Source organism: Chanos chanos, chromosome 14, assembly GCF_902362185.1.
Source record: "Chanos chanos chromosome 14, fChaCha1.1, whole genome shotgun sequence".
In the NCBI taxonomy this organism is placed as follows: Eukaryota; Metazoa; Chordata; class Actinopteri; order Gonorynchiformes; family Chanidae; genus Chanos; species Chanos chanos.
In genome coordinates this window covers 8555943-8571797 of record NC_044508.1, presented here as the reverse complement: position 1 = coordinate 8571797, position 15855 = coordinate 8555943, and the positions used below count along the sequence as shown (strand labels likewise).

Sequence of the window (15855 nt, the reverse complement as noted above, 5' to 3'; positions counted from 1 at the left end):
TTGATACCTTGAGGGAATGACTTGTAGTTCAGGTTTCTGAACTGTTTCCTGATTCAATCAGTCACTAACTGGAAACTGGGAAATCTCAAATCAATCTGCAGTGATAAATTGTAATTCATGCATTTGTACGTATATGTGTGTGCATGCATATGTGTGTATAGGTGTGTGCATGCATGCATGTATGTGTGTGTGTGTGTGTGTTCATGAACATACGTGTATGGTTCTCCACAGGTGATTCTTGGATTACTGCTGCCCCCTTCCATCCTGAGTCTGGAATTTAAGAATAAGGACGAGATGTCGTACGTACCCCAGGACCAGGAGGCGTACCTGCAGGAGAGAGACGCTGACGAACCTGAAAAACCAGCCAAAGAAAAGGAGGATGAAGACATGGAGTTCACAGTAAGATCCTACTGTGAGACGCAGTACAATTCCGTGGTGAGAGAACCCACCTTTGCCCCTCCGGCCCCAAACACACATACACACACACACACACACACACACACATAAACACACACTAACAGTCACCCTCCTCTGATTGGCTGGTCCCTCAAAATTTCTGCGAATTTGTGTTGTGGCTTCTCCTGTAGGAAAAAAGAAAAAGAGCCACCTCTTCCCCTTTCCCGTGCTTTACCCCCCCCCCCCCCCCCTCGCCCCCCTCCGCTATTCGTTTTTTTCCTCGTTGTCCGAGCAAAGACATGATCGTGGAGTTGTAGTGTGTCTCTGTCTGTCTCTCTGTCTATGTCTTTCTTTTTTTCTTTTTTAGCGAAGTTCTCGTCTGAAGTACGGTATTGTCAAAGACTGCTGCTCTTTACCCTCTAAACCATGTTACCCATTGCTTCATTGTGCATGCTTATTAGACCTGTCTGAAATGACCCTGCTCTCCCCATTGCAATCTTTTGTATGTTAACACGGCCAAATGTACACTATTCATTTGCCTACATTTCCCACAAACACTTGTCATCTGAACATTTTATACACTTGCCTTTACTGCATTTAAGCAGTAGGTCAGCTACACTTTTAGCCTTGGACTTCACTTCCCATCAGCCACTTTGCTGATCTGATTGCTCAATGCAGTATTTAAGAGATTTCTAAGCAAAAAAAATTGTTTTTTTCTTTTTCTTCCTCACTGTGCTATGACTGAGATTTATAAGATAATAACACAAAACAATAATTGTATTGCAATTGACGTACATAGTCATACATCCATACTAACGTATTCTCTGCAATATGTTAAAATATCTGTGCTGTAATGTGTAATAGTTGTATAAGTCTTGTTTTAATCCATTTGAGGTTTTTTTTGTTTACCTTTTTACTCTTTATTTTTTCTTTCTTTATTTATTTTGCCTTGTACTGGGATTCTAAGGGTGTATGGGTAGTAGTTTTTGAGGATGTTGTAGAAGTCAAGAGGCTTCCACAACATCCTACAGCAAGAAGACTACTGGGGTCAATGCTCAGAGGTGTTGCAATACAATTTTGCCATGCTGTCCAAGAGTGTGTCATATGTTTCATCTATGGGATGAGTTCCCCTCTCTTGGATTAAGGATTTGTTCAAGTGACTCACTTGAATGAGCATTCACTACCTCTGTCTCTCTTTCTCTCTCTCAGTATTTCTCTCTCTCTCTCTCTCTCTTTTTCTCTATCTCAGAGCATTCTCAGGCAGACGCATCCATGCCTTCATCATATTTTCACCTATTTATGCATTTTGAATGATCAATTAAATTTCATATTGAGGTACAGCCTCTGAAACTAACTCTCTTGCTCTCCTCTTCTCTCGATCTCTCTGTTTCCCCATCTTTCTCCTGTTTTCCTCAGGCCATGCTGGGGAATGTTAACACTGAAACTTCTCGAAAGAAGGACGTGGAGGAGGTCCAGAACCGGCATCGGTTGATTCCACTGGGTCGCAAGATCTATGAGTTTTACAATGCCCCAATCGTCAAGTTCTGGTTCCATACGGTATGGGCAAAGTCATAACACCACTAGGTTTCTGACTTTCAGTTCAAACATTCTTATCGCGTCTATAATCATATATAGCAACAAAGCTACATAGCAACTATATTTATAGCTTCATAAAAAAGGGAAATACTGCATTTATGGATTTATAGATTTATAGACCTGCAGTCAACATGTAGTCACTTGTAAATTTTTAAAGTAAATATTGTTTTGTATGGTCATTAAAAAAAAACACATAGAAAATAGTTGATGAGTGAAAGGTAGGAGAGTATTTGCCAATCATCATCTAACTTCAATGACCATAAAATGACAGAAGAAACGCTGATCTAAAAATCAATTTCTGCTGGGGCACAAATCCCTGCTGAGTAGGTTCCAAGCTGTGGCATTTATAGATCAAAAGTACAGCTGGTAGAGTGTGAGATTTATGTGCTTTCGGGCTCTATAACATTTTTAGAATATAGGACACATATTTAAGGGCTTACTCTACTGCGTACCAGATGAAAATGAAAAAAAATCTCTATATATGAACACTCTTCATATTCTGTTGCTCTGTCTTCCATATTTATAGTGTTTTGCTGTCTTCCTGTGCTGCCATTCCATGCAGTCTCCATGTTATGTTTATACTGAACAATATTTTCACATGTCACAGCAAACCTGTGTTGGCGGTCCAATCGTATGTTGTATGGAAATGAGAAAATGTCCAGTCAAATGATGTATGGTAAAATAGCTGTGCCAGTCTCTCAGAAATCTGTCATGAATATGTTCACACTACAGTCGAGATTGCTGTTTTGGTGGATTCCAATAACTGTTCCCAATTTCTGTTCATTAACATACTAATAAAGTAAGGGAGTATACTGGCTTCATAAAAAGGCATAACTTTATTGCAGTTACATATTAAGAATCTGTGTAATTACCAACCTTTGATTACATGAGCAATGCAGCAGTGCATGTCTATGCTTAAGTTATATTACACTTACATGTGTATTTATTGTAAAACAGTTATTGCCGATATTTTGTTTAAAATGGGTCTCCACCAGAGAGGAGACATATAACAGTGGTATTCACATTTCAGTCTCAAAAATCAACTCGATTTTTCAACCAGTGCTTAAAAATGTAAATGTGTTAAAGCCATGGTTGTCAAGACAGATGAAAAAACTGTCATGCATCTTTCAAAAGCTGTTTTTGAAAATAGAGATCTTCACATGAAATACCAACATTATTTTCAAAGTAAATTTGGCAGTACCTGCGTCAAACATGCGTTTGACAGGACACACACACTAAGTAAATAAATGAATAAACAATCAAATTAATGAGTAAATAAGTACACAGAATACAGATTACTACCTCCCTTTAGAAGCTTTTAAAGCACTCATTACTGGCATTATGTTTTTAATGGAAGGTAACCAAACACGTGAGTATTTTACAACATAAGGTTCTCCCTGTTCCCAGGGCTGTTTTGTCTTCAGTTGAATGTTTTGTCTGTTATTTCACCTTGTTTTGTCTTTTGTTCGGCACTGTTTGTCCAGAGCTTTGATTTGATTTGTCTGTCTGTCCAGATGGCGTATGTGGGTTACCTGATGCTTTTTAACTACATTGTGCTGGTTAAGATGGACCTGTGGCCCTCCCCTCAGGAATGGATCGTCATTGCTTACATCTTCACCAATGGGATTGAGAAAATGAGAGAGGTGGGGCCTGAGACTCTATTTCTCTCTCAGAGGAAAAAAAAACAATATTTTGAGGCTGGTGACGCAAAACATGGTTCCACCTGATATCGGATTATTGGATTACACCTAATGTCTGCACTAAATGCTTCTTAACTGCAAGTACAGCTCCAATGTAACTGTTATGCAGGTATTGTGGGGGTACTGTATCAATGTGCTCTCATATTTTGTACAATAAGAAATTGGTAATTAGACGTATTTGAGCTGCAGTACACTTGTGAGGTATTACTGTATAAAGCATAATTACTGTGTACAGCTAAACATTAAAGTAATTGCATGTTTGGTCCCTGACCTGAATCCTGAAAATACAGGTCAAGTTGACAGTCTGGTTTTGTAGATGCCATCACTACCACAGATTTGATATCATTATGGGTTGAGTGCATTTTTCCCTCCAAAAGTGAGTTTGTGTTGCCCCTCACAAATAGACCAATGCTGCCATCTGCTGGACATTCAACAGTTTGTTTTATTTTTATTTTATTGTTGGGGAGTACTTCCAGAAATTACTTACAAAAAATTCATTTAAATTTTCTTCTGAAAGAATACATCTTTCTGAAAACTTACCTTATCTTCTTCAGTCTCCCTCCTTAGTTTTTGCTTCAAAGGATCATGTAAGGACCACCCCCACCTGTCTCATACACTTCTGTAATAATATAAACATAATTAGTATATATTACGCAGCTTCGAAATCTGGAAGCACTTGTGATTGGACAACACAGTGTATAAAAGCTTTGAATATACACATCTACTCAGACTGGACGTCACTAGAGTATTTACTGTGAAACTTCTATGTTGCCCAAAGCTTTCCAGTGAACAGTGGTGACAGGAAAGGCCTGCGAGTGTTTCTTTGGATTAGATACCAGCACTTTGACAGATGGTTTTGAAAGGACATTCTAACAATAACATCCTAAAGCATGAGTTCTAATGGTCTACCCTCTTACACACCCTCTTAGATCCTGATGTCAGAACCAGGAAAGCTACTGCAGAAGGTGAAAGTGTGGCTCCAAGAGTACTGGAACATCACTGACCTAATGGCCATCCTCATATTCTCGATTGGCATGGTGCTCCGCCTCCAGGACCCGCCACTCATGAGCTACGGGCGGGTCATCTACTGTGTCAACATCATCTATTGGTACATTCGCCTGCTTGACATCTTTGGTGTCAACAAGTACCTGGGTCCCTACGTAATGATGATTGGGAAGATGGTGAGGGAACAGCATCAACAACAACAAATCAGTCAAAAAGTTTATCAAAGCCTACTCCATTTCTCTTGCACAGAACCAGTTAACCAACCAGTTTACTGCTTTTTAACAATGCTTTATTTGACAGTAGTAATTAGTAGTCATTTGTCTCACTTGTTTGTTCTCAGATGGTGCATCCAAGAACTGAATGAATTCAGTGCTCTTTCTCTCTTTTTCTCTCTCTCTCTCTCTCTTTTCTCTCTCTCTATATGGGGTTGGTATAGATGATAGATATGATGTACTTTGTGATCATCATGCTGGTGGTGTTGATGAGTTTCGGGGTGGCCAGGCAGGCCATCTTAAACCCAAACGAGGATCCATCCTGGATGTTGGCGCGGAACATTTTTTTCATGCCCTACTGGATGATCTACGGAGAGGTGTTTGCTGATCAAATTGACCGTAAGCTTTGAACCCCTGTCCACGTAATGATAGCGGGGTAGTGAATACATCCATGTGGGGCCTATGGGCAAACCAAGAAAAGTGTGAACAATGTAAACTAGGCTGATTTGGCATTTTGCATGTTATTTACTTCGGTCAGGAACACGCAACACTTGGTGCAGCTTTTGAGAAAAAGACTTACAATGCCTTTTACTGAAAGTACTTAAGAAACAACCATGGAACTTGTAGATATTGGTAATTGCACGGTCCACCTTAAAGTAGTACTTTCACTAAATGTGATTTCCTAAGACTAATGAAGAAAAATAATTCTAAAAAGCCGGACACATTGAATGTTGACACATTTACTCTGAGAGGAAAAAATGATTGTGAACATTTGTGTGGCTAGATAGATTTTTCATGAGGTGCATCTAAATATAATAGAGATCCTTGTTAGCCTGGATACTGGTGCTGACTTGGTAGTGCCCTAAACATTAAGTAGAAACTCATTAATCATAAAACAGAAGGGTTCATTTGAGCCATTCTGGAATTGCTTTGTATGGATAAACTGATTTCAACAATTTTGTGCTAGTAAATTTGGCTGAAGTTTCATTTTGTAATGCCAAGCTTCTGTTTGACTCAAATGTTTAGTGAAATTAGCTGATCACCTAAAAATGTGCGCTAGCAGCTGTTGGTGTAGATTGGATCATCAACAGTCATTGCTATGATATTGCTCATACAGCACTCTCCAAACCATAAAAACAACAACAACAACAACAAAAAAGACAGTGTTTACTTTGAGCTTTTCAACCATGGCTGTGGAAAGCTAACAGTGTGCTGTGAGCATTTCTCATGTTTAGATTGTAAAGAATTAGCATCTTTGGTAAACATGCACCAGAGTCCTCGTCATATGTTAGTTCTTTTCTCTGGAAAGGGAATGGATAAAGATTACATTAGCAACTTACTGACTAAAATAGGGCATCTGACAGAAAAATTCCCACACATTCTGCAAGCAGAGGAGTTCACTTTTCACCCAGGATCCCATCCAGATTATCCATTACAAACAATAGTTAAAAATAAATAAATTACAAAAGACAAAAAAAATCTAAATATTTGAGGTCACATGAACTCTGTCTGTTTTTCTGTGTATTTCTGAGGGACAAGTATGCGCTCTGCATACAACCTTTGTAACTGTGTGTGTGTATATGTATGGTTGTGTGTATTTGGATGGATGTATGGATAGATGTATGGCCCAAAGATAAGAGAGCTGAAATAACATTGCTGTCATTCTTTGTTTCAGATATGAATAGTAGGAAGCCACAGCACAGGCTGAATGAAAAACTCTGGCTGGTCGAAAATTACTTTCGAACGCACGGAAACGGGCGTAACAATGGTCCATCCCATTTAGAGATTTTCAAATACTTAAAATGAATCAGTTAATGAACCAACCCCACCACCAGCACCATCCTAGCCTAACTGTCACCCCATCATTTCAAAAACTCAGTAGCAGTCACGAAGAATAAGAGACTCTTGCATGACATTTCATGGCTGATTTCTTAGTTTCCATGCTGGGGATGAGTTGGTCCCTTGTTTTGTCTTGTGATGTTACTCAAGCACTGAGTTCCAATCAGATTTATTCCTTTCAAAAAAAAAAGCCCCATCATGGAAATTGCTCCCAATCTTAAGCCATGATCACATACCATTAAAGAGACTGCAAAGCACTGATCAAACGCCTTAAAAAAAGAATGACAGAGGCATGTGTGAACCCTATTCATTTTACTATAGAGATGCATACATGCTCTCACAAGCAAATGTTCATGTTCATATGTACATCACAACCCACAGACACAGACAATCATATACACAAACAAACATATGCGCACAAACATATATAAAGTCATTCCCAACACATATTCGCATCATACTAAAGACTCAAGTCAAATGCTACACATAAAGACACTATTACATCCAGTAACCACCAACTCCCATATCTCCCACCTTCACCATTAAGAATGTTTTTTCACGTGGTTCAGTTGTCAGAGTTTTTTGATAAACAAAATTTCAGAGCAAAAATTGTGTTCTTAAAGAACTTTAAAACCTCTCTTCTGTTACTTCAGTTCTCTACCTTTGGGCTTCCGAGTGTGATTCATAACCGCAAATGAAATGAAAAATAGGAAATGAGACACATACTGTATATATGCAAATATTTAAATGAACATGTTGATAAACTGTCCTCTCCTTGAAAGCCATAGCAACTGAACCATCCACCACCGAAAAAACGTACAATGTACTTTTGATTCATTTTTTCCAGTATACAGTCATCTTCAGTTAAATTGCACACGTTAATCAATATATTTTAAACATTTGAAACATGTTTAAATATATTGGGGATGGCAGTTATTTTTTTGACATGATATTTTGACAAAATATATTTTGAATATATTTGAGATTTCAGTGCATTTCAGTGCATACGAACTTTCCATTCAATAGTTTAACCCCCCCTCCTTAACCTTCCTCCAAAAACAAGTTGAAATGTTGTCATTGTTTGTGTGTGTGTGTGTGTGTGCGTACACATGTGCGTGCATGTGTTTGCCTGAGAGCATGTCATTTCTTGTTTTGACTTACAGGTCTTTGGGATGACTGTGTGTTTGTCTGTCTGTTGTTTACATGTGTACATTTGTATTCAGATTTGTCTCTAAGAGTTATTATTTTGTTTATCCCTTCTTAGCGCCCTGTGGACAGAACATCACAACAGAGGATGGGGCTATTGTTCCTCTCCCCCCATGTAAAACTGGAGCCTGGATTGTTCCAGCCATTATGGCCTGCTATCTGCTCGTGGCCAACATCCTGCTAGTCAACCTACTCATTGCTGTCTTTAAGTATGCCCTATAAACTAACTCAAGTATGGCAGGATTCTGTAGTCTGATTTTTAAAGATGACTTTACATCAAGGCACTTTGGATGATCTAATACCTGTGTACTGCCTTTTTGTTTAATTTGTTCAGCTTTTTGTATTGTTTTGTGTCTGCTGTTTATTGCAAACTTAATGTTGGATCTAGGAACTTAATCTTAGTCTTATTACACTTCTTACATGAAGATGTTCTGTGTCAAGACAGTTGCACTATTATGAATAGTATTCATTTTGGAATTTTGTCTCAGAGGAATTAAAAACGCTCAGTTTCAATTATTTATGTACACTTATTTTGGTAAAGCCATTTATAACTTTCAGCTGTTTACAATATACAGACACACAATTAATCTACTTTAGAGAGCGGCAATGTTGTTGTTGTGGACAATGTTTTTGCTGAAGTTACTACTGCTGTCGTGTTTGTTGCCACAGTAACACATTCTTCGAGGTAAAGTCCATCTCCAACCAAGTGTGGAAGTTCCAGCGGTACCAGCTGATCATGACATTCCATGAGAGGCCCGTTCTTCCTCCTCCCCTCATCATCTTCAGTCACATGACAATGGTGCTGAAGCACATATGCTGTCGCTGGCGCAAACAAGATGATGATGAACGTGACTATGGGCTGAGTGAGTGACCTTTACTTTGGCATCAGCTGAGAGTTGGGAGGGGAGTTCATTCAACTTAGTGACAGCAGTTCCTGTTTTTCATGAACGAGTCTTTTTTTTTTCCCAGAAACAAAAGATGTTTAACACATTTTTTCTGAGTATCAAAGATTGTTCAGTGTTTCTTTTCCTCACCAAGCCTCTCATGTCAGAGGGACAGAACTTAATGGCTAGGTATTTATGGAAAATGACTGCAATAGTGTACAGCATAACAAAATATTGTGATGAGAACTTTTATGACAGAAGTGTACTCTTACAAACAGTGAGCAATATTTTTATTTGAAATACAGGACCCAAAAAAAAACCATTTTAATATTGTCACTTCTCCGCTTTTCTTCTCCCTGCAGAACTATTCATCACAGAGGATGAGCTGAAGAAATTGCATGATTTTGAGGAGCAATGCATCGAGGAGTATTTCAGAGAGAAAGACGATCGCTTCAACTCTTCCAATGATGAGAGAATCAGGGTGACCTCTGAAAGGTTAAAATCTCAGAGATAATGTGACCTCTATAGTAATATATCTTTCCATCACAACTGACAGTCTGTTTGTCACTATTCTATTTTTGTAAAAAGTAATTCATCTTAAAATCCTTCCCATGGTTTCTCATATTCCGTCCCCTTCATTACCTTTCTCTTTGGCTCTGTCGTTTTCCATTCCTCTCACTCTCTCTCTCTCTCCGTCTCTCTCAGGGTGGAGAACATGGCAATGAGGTTAGAGGAGGTGAACGAGAGGGAGCACTTTATGAAGGCATCTCTCCAGACTGTGGACATTCGTCTGGCACAGATGGAGGATATGCTGGGCCGTATTGCCACGGCCTTGGAACGTGCCACTGGGCTTGAGCGTGGAGAGGTCAACAAGGTTCGGTCAAGAACCTCATCAGACTGTACCGACACTAACTACATCCTTAGACAAAGCAGTTTCAACAGCCAGGAAGGTAATGCCTACCGCCTTCAAGAGTCTCTGGAACAAGGTGGAGAGGAATCCATTTCCCCTACATCACCGACTGTACTTGCTCCTCGTGCAAGAAGCCACTCCTTTTATGTTGGTGGATCCAGAGAAAAGGGTGGGGCAGAGAGGATGGAAGGCTTCTTTAAGGAGCGGTCTCTGAGTCTGCACCGAGCTAATAGTTCGCAGTCTGTGGCTTCAGGCTCTGCCCTTAAAGACTCAAAGCCTCCCCCGTTAAATACCTTGTCCGTCTCCCAGCAACATCGCCCTTCGTCATGCATAGACATTTACGTTTCTGCCTCGGAGGAGGCCCCACCCACTGAGAGCTTTCTGGAGCCAATTAGGATGCCCCCACCACTTGCAAGGGATTCCTCACTCCACTCTGAGATCATGGAGGTAGTGCTTTCCGGAGGGCGGGACTACAGTGAACGTTCAGGGGGTGGAGAAAGACAGTCTGATGGGACGGTTTTATTTGATGACAGCGCGGCTGCCGACCTATCGCTATGCTCTGGCAACTTGCTCCCAGACACCCTGCCCCCATGGGACTTGGATCCCTCTCCCCCACCATCTGCTGGTATTCTGGAACGTTCTAAGAGTAGCCGTTACCTTTCGGCAGGTCCCCTTTTCCTGGACGAGGCACCGCTCGTGAAGTCGCATAGCCTTATGTTCCCGCCGCGCGGTTACTATGGCAACCTGGGTGTTCAAGTCAAAGCGGCTGAGTACACAAGCATCACTGACTGCATCGACACTCGTTGTGTCTCCACCCCTTACCCGGTCCCTGAACGTTCGGATTCACCAGGGGGATCCTTCACCTTTGAAAAACCCCAGGACATGGGCACCTCACACCCGGAACGCGAGGCTGAGCTCAGCCACGCCGAGTCCGATCCAGAGGATCATGCTGAGGGGTCTGCAGACCCCGATCACGCAGCATGCCCACCGGGAGGTACCGACATGGGCATCGGTTTGGGCCTTGGACCATACTCTTCCCCTTTGTCCAGGCTAGAGCGAGCCAACAGCTGTTCCTCCTCAGAAGATTCCCATTCCACCAATGCCTACGCCCGCAAGAGCTTCTCCATCAGTGAGAGGATGGACAGGGGCCGTGGTGGCCCCAGAAACCCCTTCCAGCGCAGCAAATCTGGAGCCCGACCGGAGGGCAAGGCGGACACGCTGTCCATGCGGAAGCTGGCTAAACCTTCCACCTTTCGCAGTTTTGACAGCAGGCACAACTACACGTGACAATGGCAGGGTTCAACGGGATATGTGGTTTGTTGTCTCCACGATAGAATAGTATATATGGTTCAAGCTTGTGTGCAATCCAAGGGCCTATTAGTTATATTGGCTCTTAATTTCATACTATAATATGATGCATAACCTGCTTTTGTCACAGTTAGTAAAGTGTGACAATGCCATCCAAAGTTAAATTTTGTCCCAACTCCACCAACATTGTTTTTTGGAAACAACCTTGACCACGAAGCTTTGAATTTTAGAAATTTATGTTCTGATTTAAATTTTGAATGACTTTGTAGACGACCTGCATAAGATTGTCTGATTTTAAGGGGCATAAGCTCAGTCTTAGTTCAGCTGAAAACTTTTAACAGAATGAATGAATTTAATTTTTTTAAATGTGTTCTAATTTTTGAGTATGTCTCAAATTACAAATTTAATCTTCTGATTTTATTGATTATGTTTCCTGTCATACTGACACAGTGGCCAAATCAAAATAAAAATGTAAAGGGAAATATTTCAATACTTTAAAGGGAATGCAACTGTAGTTCAAAGAGTTATTACATTTTTTTTATATACACAAATAATATTTTAGCTCTGAAGTGCTCATTCTTTGCCTCGCTGATACATTATAAATACATTTAAATAAACACTTGCACATATTTAGATTACACATACAGAAAGGAATCTTAACTGATGTTGAAAGCAGAGAAATACACTTTCTTTTTCAAAGAATACAAGCCTTACCAGAGCCTTGCAACGGGGGAGTCATGGGCGTTTAATTGCCCTTAGTCACAATTTTGTAATCTCTAGCTCCACACGCAAAAAGTTCAGTTTTATGTGATTTGCAGCTTTGTGTGATTTAGATCCAGTTGTTTTATTTATACAGTTCATAGAAATATTTCTAGTGATAGTCTGCTCAGGACTACATCTAAAGCATCAGTGTCCAGGGATTTCATTTAAGATTTTATGATAGCAAACCATTTAAATACCAGTTACAGTGTCTCAGTGGGAAGCTCACTTGACTAAGTGTGATGTCCCTTTTGCGTCTCTGCCTTAGTTGTAGTTTCAAAACTCAACACAGGATGGCACTGTGAGTCTGCTTTAAGCTTAAGCAGACAACCGAGGACAATTAATTCATGGTGTGTATATATAATGATAAACATCACCTTTAGTTCTTTGGAATTCTCATTGTTTAGAAAACACTTTACACGCAGTGAATCTCAAGAGAGTCAGAGTGTCACAGAGTTAGCCAAAAACCCTAACCGAGGAGAATCTTTTAGGTTTTTCAGCCAGTTATGTTTTTCCACTTAAAATCAATATTTCAGTAGATACCATGCTATGCAAAGTGCCAGAGAATGACTGATAGAATAGGAATGTTATGCACTTTAGAGCAGGATTTTTGTTTCTTTTTCCAGGTATGCACATCTCCAATTTGCCCACACCGATTCAATCGTTAACTGTATGATGTGGAACTTGTGATGCAGGAATAAAGCATATGGGCTATATCAATTTTGTGGATTTATAGCAAAATTTTCAGGACATCATCTAGGAGTGCTTCCGTGTGTATAAATGTTGACTGAGGAGATGGCTAATCTTCAATTACAATACAGCTGACTGGCTCCTGTATTCAATCCTTCAGTTTTGTAGGGCAGCGGACTTTTAGCTTGACATTTCTCTAGGAATTGCTATAGGAGCGGTCCATTTCTGACTGCCAGAATTTCTTGTTTCTAACTTAACACTGAAATCATCATGTAAAAGAATTGCAACTGCACAATGACTGACAGGTACATCTCCCCATCAGTACACTTGACACCCCACACTCATGTCACATTCATCATTTTTTCTGAACTTTGAGACATGAGAAAATTGACTCTCATGTCTTCATGCCAAATCTAGGGAAGTAGACATACATTTCATGTTATTTTAGCTTCTCTCATGATCATTGTTTATTAATACTGATACAGCATAGTCCCTGCCCACAGTTGAATACATTTCATTACTTTCTAAACTTTATAGTTATAGTTTACACTTTCATTATTAATCTGTACCTACTTGATTTAGATGAGTTACACAAGCTTATATGCTTATTTAATACTTTCTTACGATAAATGAGTTTTTCGTTTTTTTAAAATTAGTATCTCATTTTTTATCAGTAAATTCCAGTATTTTAGAAGATAATCATGAGGAACATTGGCTAAAGCCTATATAGACATTTAAAAGTTTGCTTAAGTAATTGATCTGCAATAAAACCACACATGAACTAATCAGAGTTACAGTGTTATTACACTGTCACAGTACAGTTTTAATCACGGTACTATTGTTCATCCAACTACACTGGATGTACAGATATCCATCAGAGGCTATGTTATCAGATGAAATTCAAAGCTCTAAATTAAATTATTTGCAAGAAAACTAATTGATCTAATGTGCAATTTTGAAACAATGAAATTTTGAAGCAATACAAAACTATGCCTTTCTAAAAAAAAAATATATGCTTCCACAATCCCCAGTTTTTTAGTCTCAGTATTGGTGAGAAAATGTTTTTTGTTGTTGTTGTTTTGTTTTTTTTTTTGTTTTTTTAAATCTTCAAAGTGAACTATCATCTAAAATACTAGTTGTGAAATTACCTTGATATTTTCTGATTTCATTAAGAAAAACCATTATGAGATGTATTGTATATATTTATTTACTTGCTTTTTGCAACCTATATATATTTTTCTGTCAATCAGAATGTTTCATTTGCCTTATTCATATGTGCACATGTGCAATACCCATGAGATGTTTTTAAGAGTTAAAAGGTCTGTGGATGTGGTCTGTCACAAAAAGGTAGGGAACAGTAGTTTGAAGATTAGACCTAGAGTTCTGCCTTGTTTGTAAAAAAAAAAAAATACAACTTGTAGACAAAATCAAAATATGAAATTCATGTTTTCTTTTTTCTTAACCATGACAGTTATGTAGATCATGGGACATAACCAGCTGTTTGTAATGTTATAACCAGAGTAATTTAGACAATGGCTTTTGCATGGAACCTACTCTCCTATGATCTGAGCCATCTGCATAACAACTTGGCTTTTAAGGTTAAGGCCCCAATGTGGTGGAAGTCGAAGATGACTTAACTTTTGTTTAACTAAAGATAAGTGAATGAGCTTTACCTAACTCACAAAGAGATCAGTCCACATTATTGTACATATTTCTAGCATACAGTTGAAATGAACATGTGTTACTTAATATATTGATCATATTGTAGACATATTCACTCCTGTTGGACTGGCTCCAACAAATATATAAAGAGAGAGAGATTCTATCTAAGATTATGAGAGTCTGCGTTTAGTAAACTCCCTGTTTCATTCGACAGACGAGTACACAAGAGTATTTTTTGTTTCCTAAAACATCAGAATGAACATCCTCACCACACCTGCTAATTACCTGTAAATGTTCTGTATATGTTCTGTAAATGTTGCAGTGGTCGTAAAAAGACATTGAATTTGATAGGATTTAAAAGAGACGTTTTTGTGTGTTGAACAACACGCAAGACAGAACCAAACCCTCCCTAGCAGTGTGCCAAAATTATACGACCAAACTTTGTGTACAGTATTTTCTTAATATTTTCCTATACTGTAGCATACAAGTGTGTGGATCATAATGCCACTTGAGTCAGAGTTTTCCCCTTGGTGACCACTTGTATGCTAATGAGTCCAAGCACATGTTTTTTCTGCAATAATATTGTAGTCTTATTTGGAAAGGGTCATAGTTTCTTTTGGTGTCTTTAATGCATGTCGTTCTTCCACAGGATATGAGATGAATTCTGTGTAATTGGAGTTAAGAGGTCAGAGAAGTCTCACTGTCCCTGCAGTAGGAAGTATTTGGATGCAAATACAAATATGTATTCTTTAATATTCCTTAATGTGAATAGGTTGTTTGGCATGTATTATGAAATAAATGAATATTTAAGTGAGAAATGCTTCGTGAGACTTTTTTTTTTTGCCCTCACTCTCACCTAGAATGCAAAAAAAAAACATCTATTGTCTTCCACGAAAAAATCCTAAAATGGCAACGCAATAGGTCAGAGATTACAATGGCATCGTTAAGCAATCAAACACTGCGTTTCAAAACTCAAAATGACAACAGTTACACTGCAGCAACTGCGGCTCGCGGCGGCGTTGCGGTTTATTGCTAGTTCACCGATGGTTCACTGCTGGGAACATTCTGTCCTACAAAAACACATACACACGTGGGTAGGGCCGGTGAGAGCAATATCAACAACAACGTGACCCGAATCTGACTATTATGATGTATCCGTAAAAACAATCCTAAACCCGTCTAACCCTTTTACGGAATAAAACAAAAACATGCCATCGATCATCTAAATGTTCTGTTATGACTTCCCCGCTCAACACGACACTCAAAGCTGTCCATACATTTGAGTAACATTCGGCGATCATTTTAATCTGTGAACCAAAACACAGACACTTCGTTACATACACAACAGATAGTTTTCTTTCGAAACTAACTTCTTTTGCTGTATTAATGCGTGGTGGCAGGCACGGTGCATAAACTGAGCGTCGTCATATATAGGGTAAACATGAACGTACTGCATTATGGGGCGTGGTAAGGACATGACAGCTGTGACGCTTTACATTACAAATGCATGCGAGTCACGCCACACTGTAGCAAAATAGGCATTGTTTACGTTTAGATGGGACTGCAAGATCGCCTTCCAGGAACATCAGCAAACTAAATATCAACCACGTCCCGCTGAACTCATTACATACGCGTTTAAGTATTTATATTTGATATATCCTAACGCTTTACGAGTTGTCCTTTTCTGC

The 15855-nt window shown here is 39.2% G+C and overlaps 1 protein-coding gene across 3 annotated transcripts in view; it reads left to right on the top strand.

The window, feature by feature from the left end:
- trpm3 (transient receptor potential cation channel, subfamily M, member 3) overlaps positions 1–11035 on the top strand; it is a 100761-nt gene extending 89726 nt beyond the window's left edge. For 2 of the 3 annotated variants that reach the window (XM_030791188.1, XM_030791187.1), the window contains 10 exons: positions 232–435; positions 1813–1953; positions 3507–3635; positions 4622–4873; positions 5134–5308; positions 6585–6687; positions 8008–8163; positions 8624–8817; positions 9201–9333; positions 9544–11035. In XM_030791188.1, coding sequence (XP_030647048.1) covers positions 232–435; positions 1813–1953; positions 3507–3635; positions 4622–4873; positions 5134–5308; positions 6585–6687; positions 8008–8163; positions 8624–8817; positions 9201–9333; positions 9544–11035 — 2979 coding nt within the window. The remainder of the gene's footprint in view (positions 1–231; positions 436–1812; positions 1954–3506; positions 3636–4621; positions 4874–5133; positions 5309–6584; positions 6688–8007; positions 8164–8623; positions 8818–9200; positions 9334–9543) is intronic. The other variant, XM_030791189.1, reaches the window with a different exon arrangement.
- The last annotated feature ends 4820 nt before the right edge of the window (positions 11036–15855 follow it).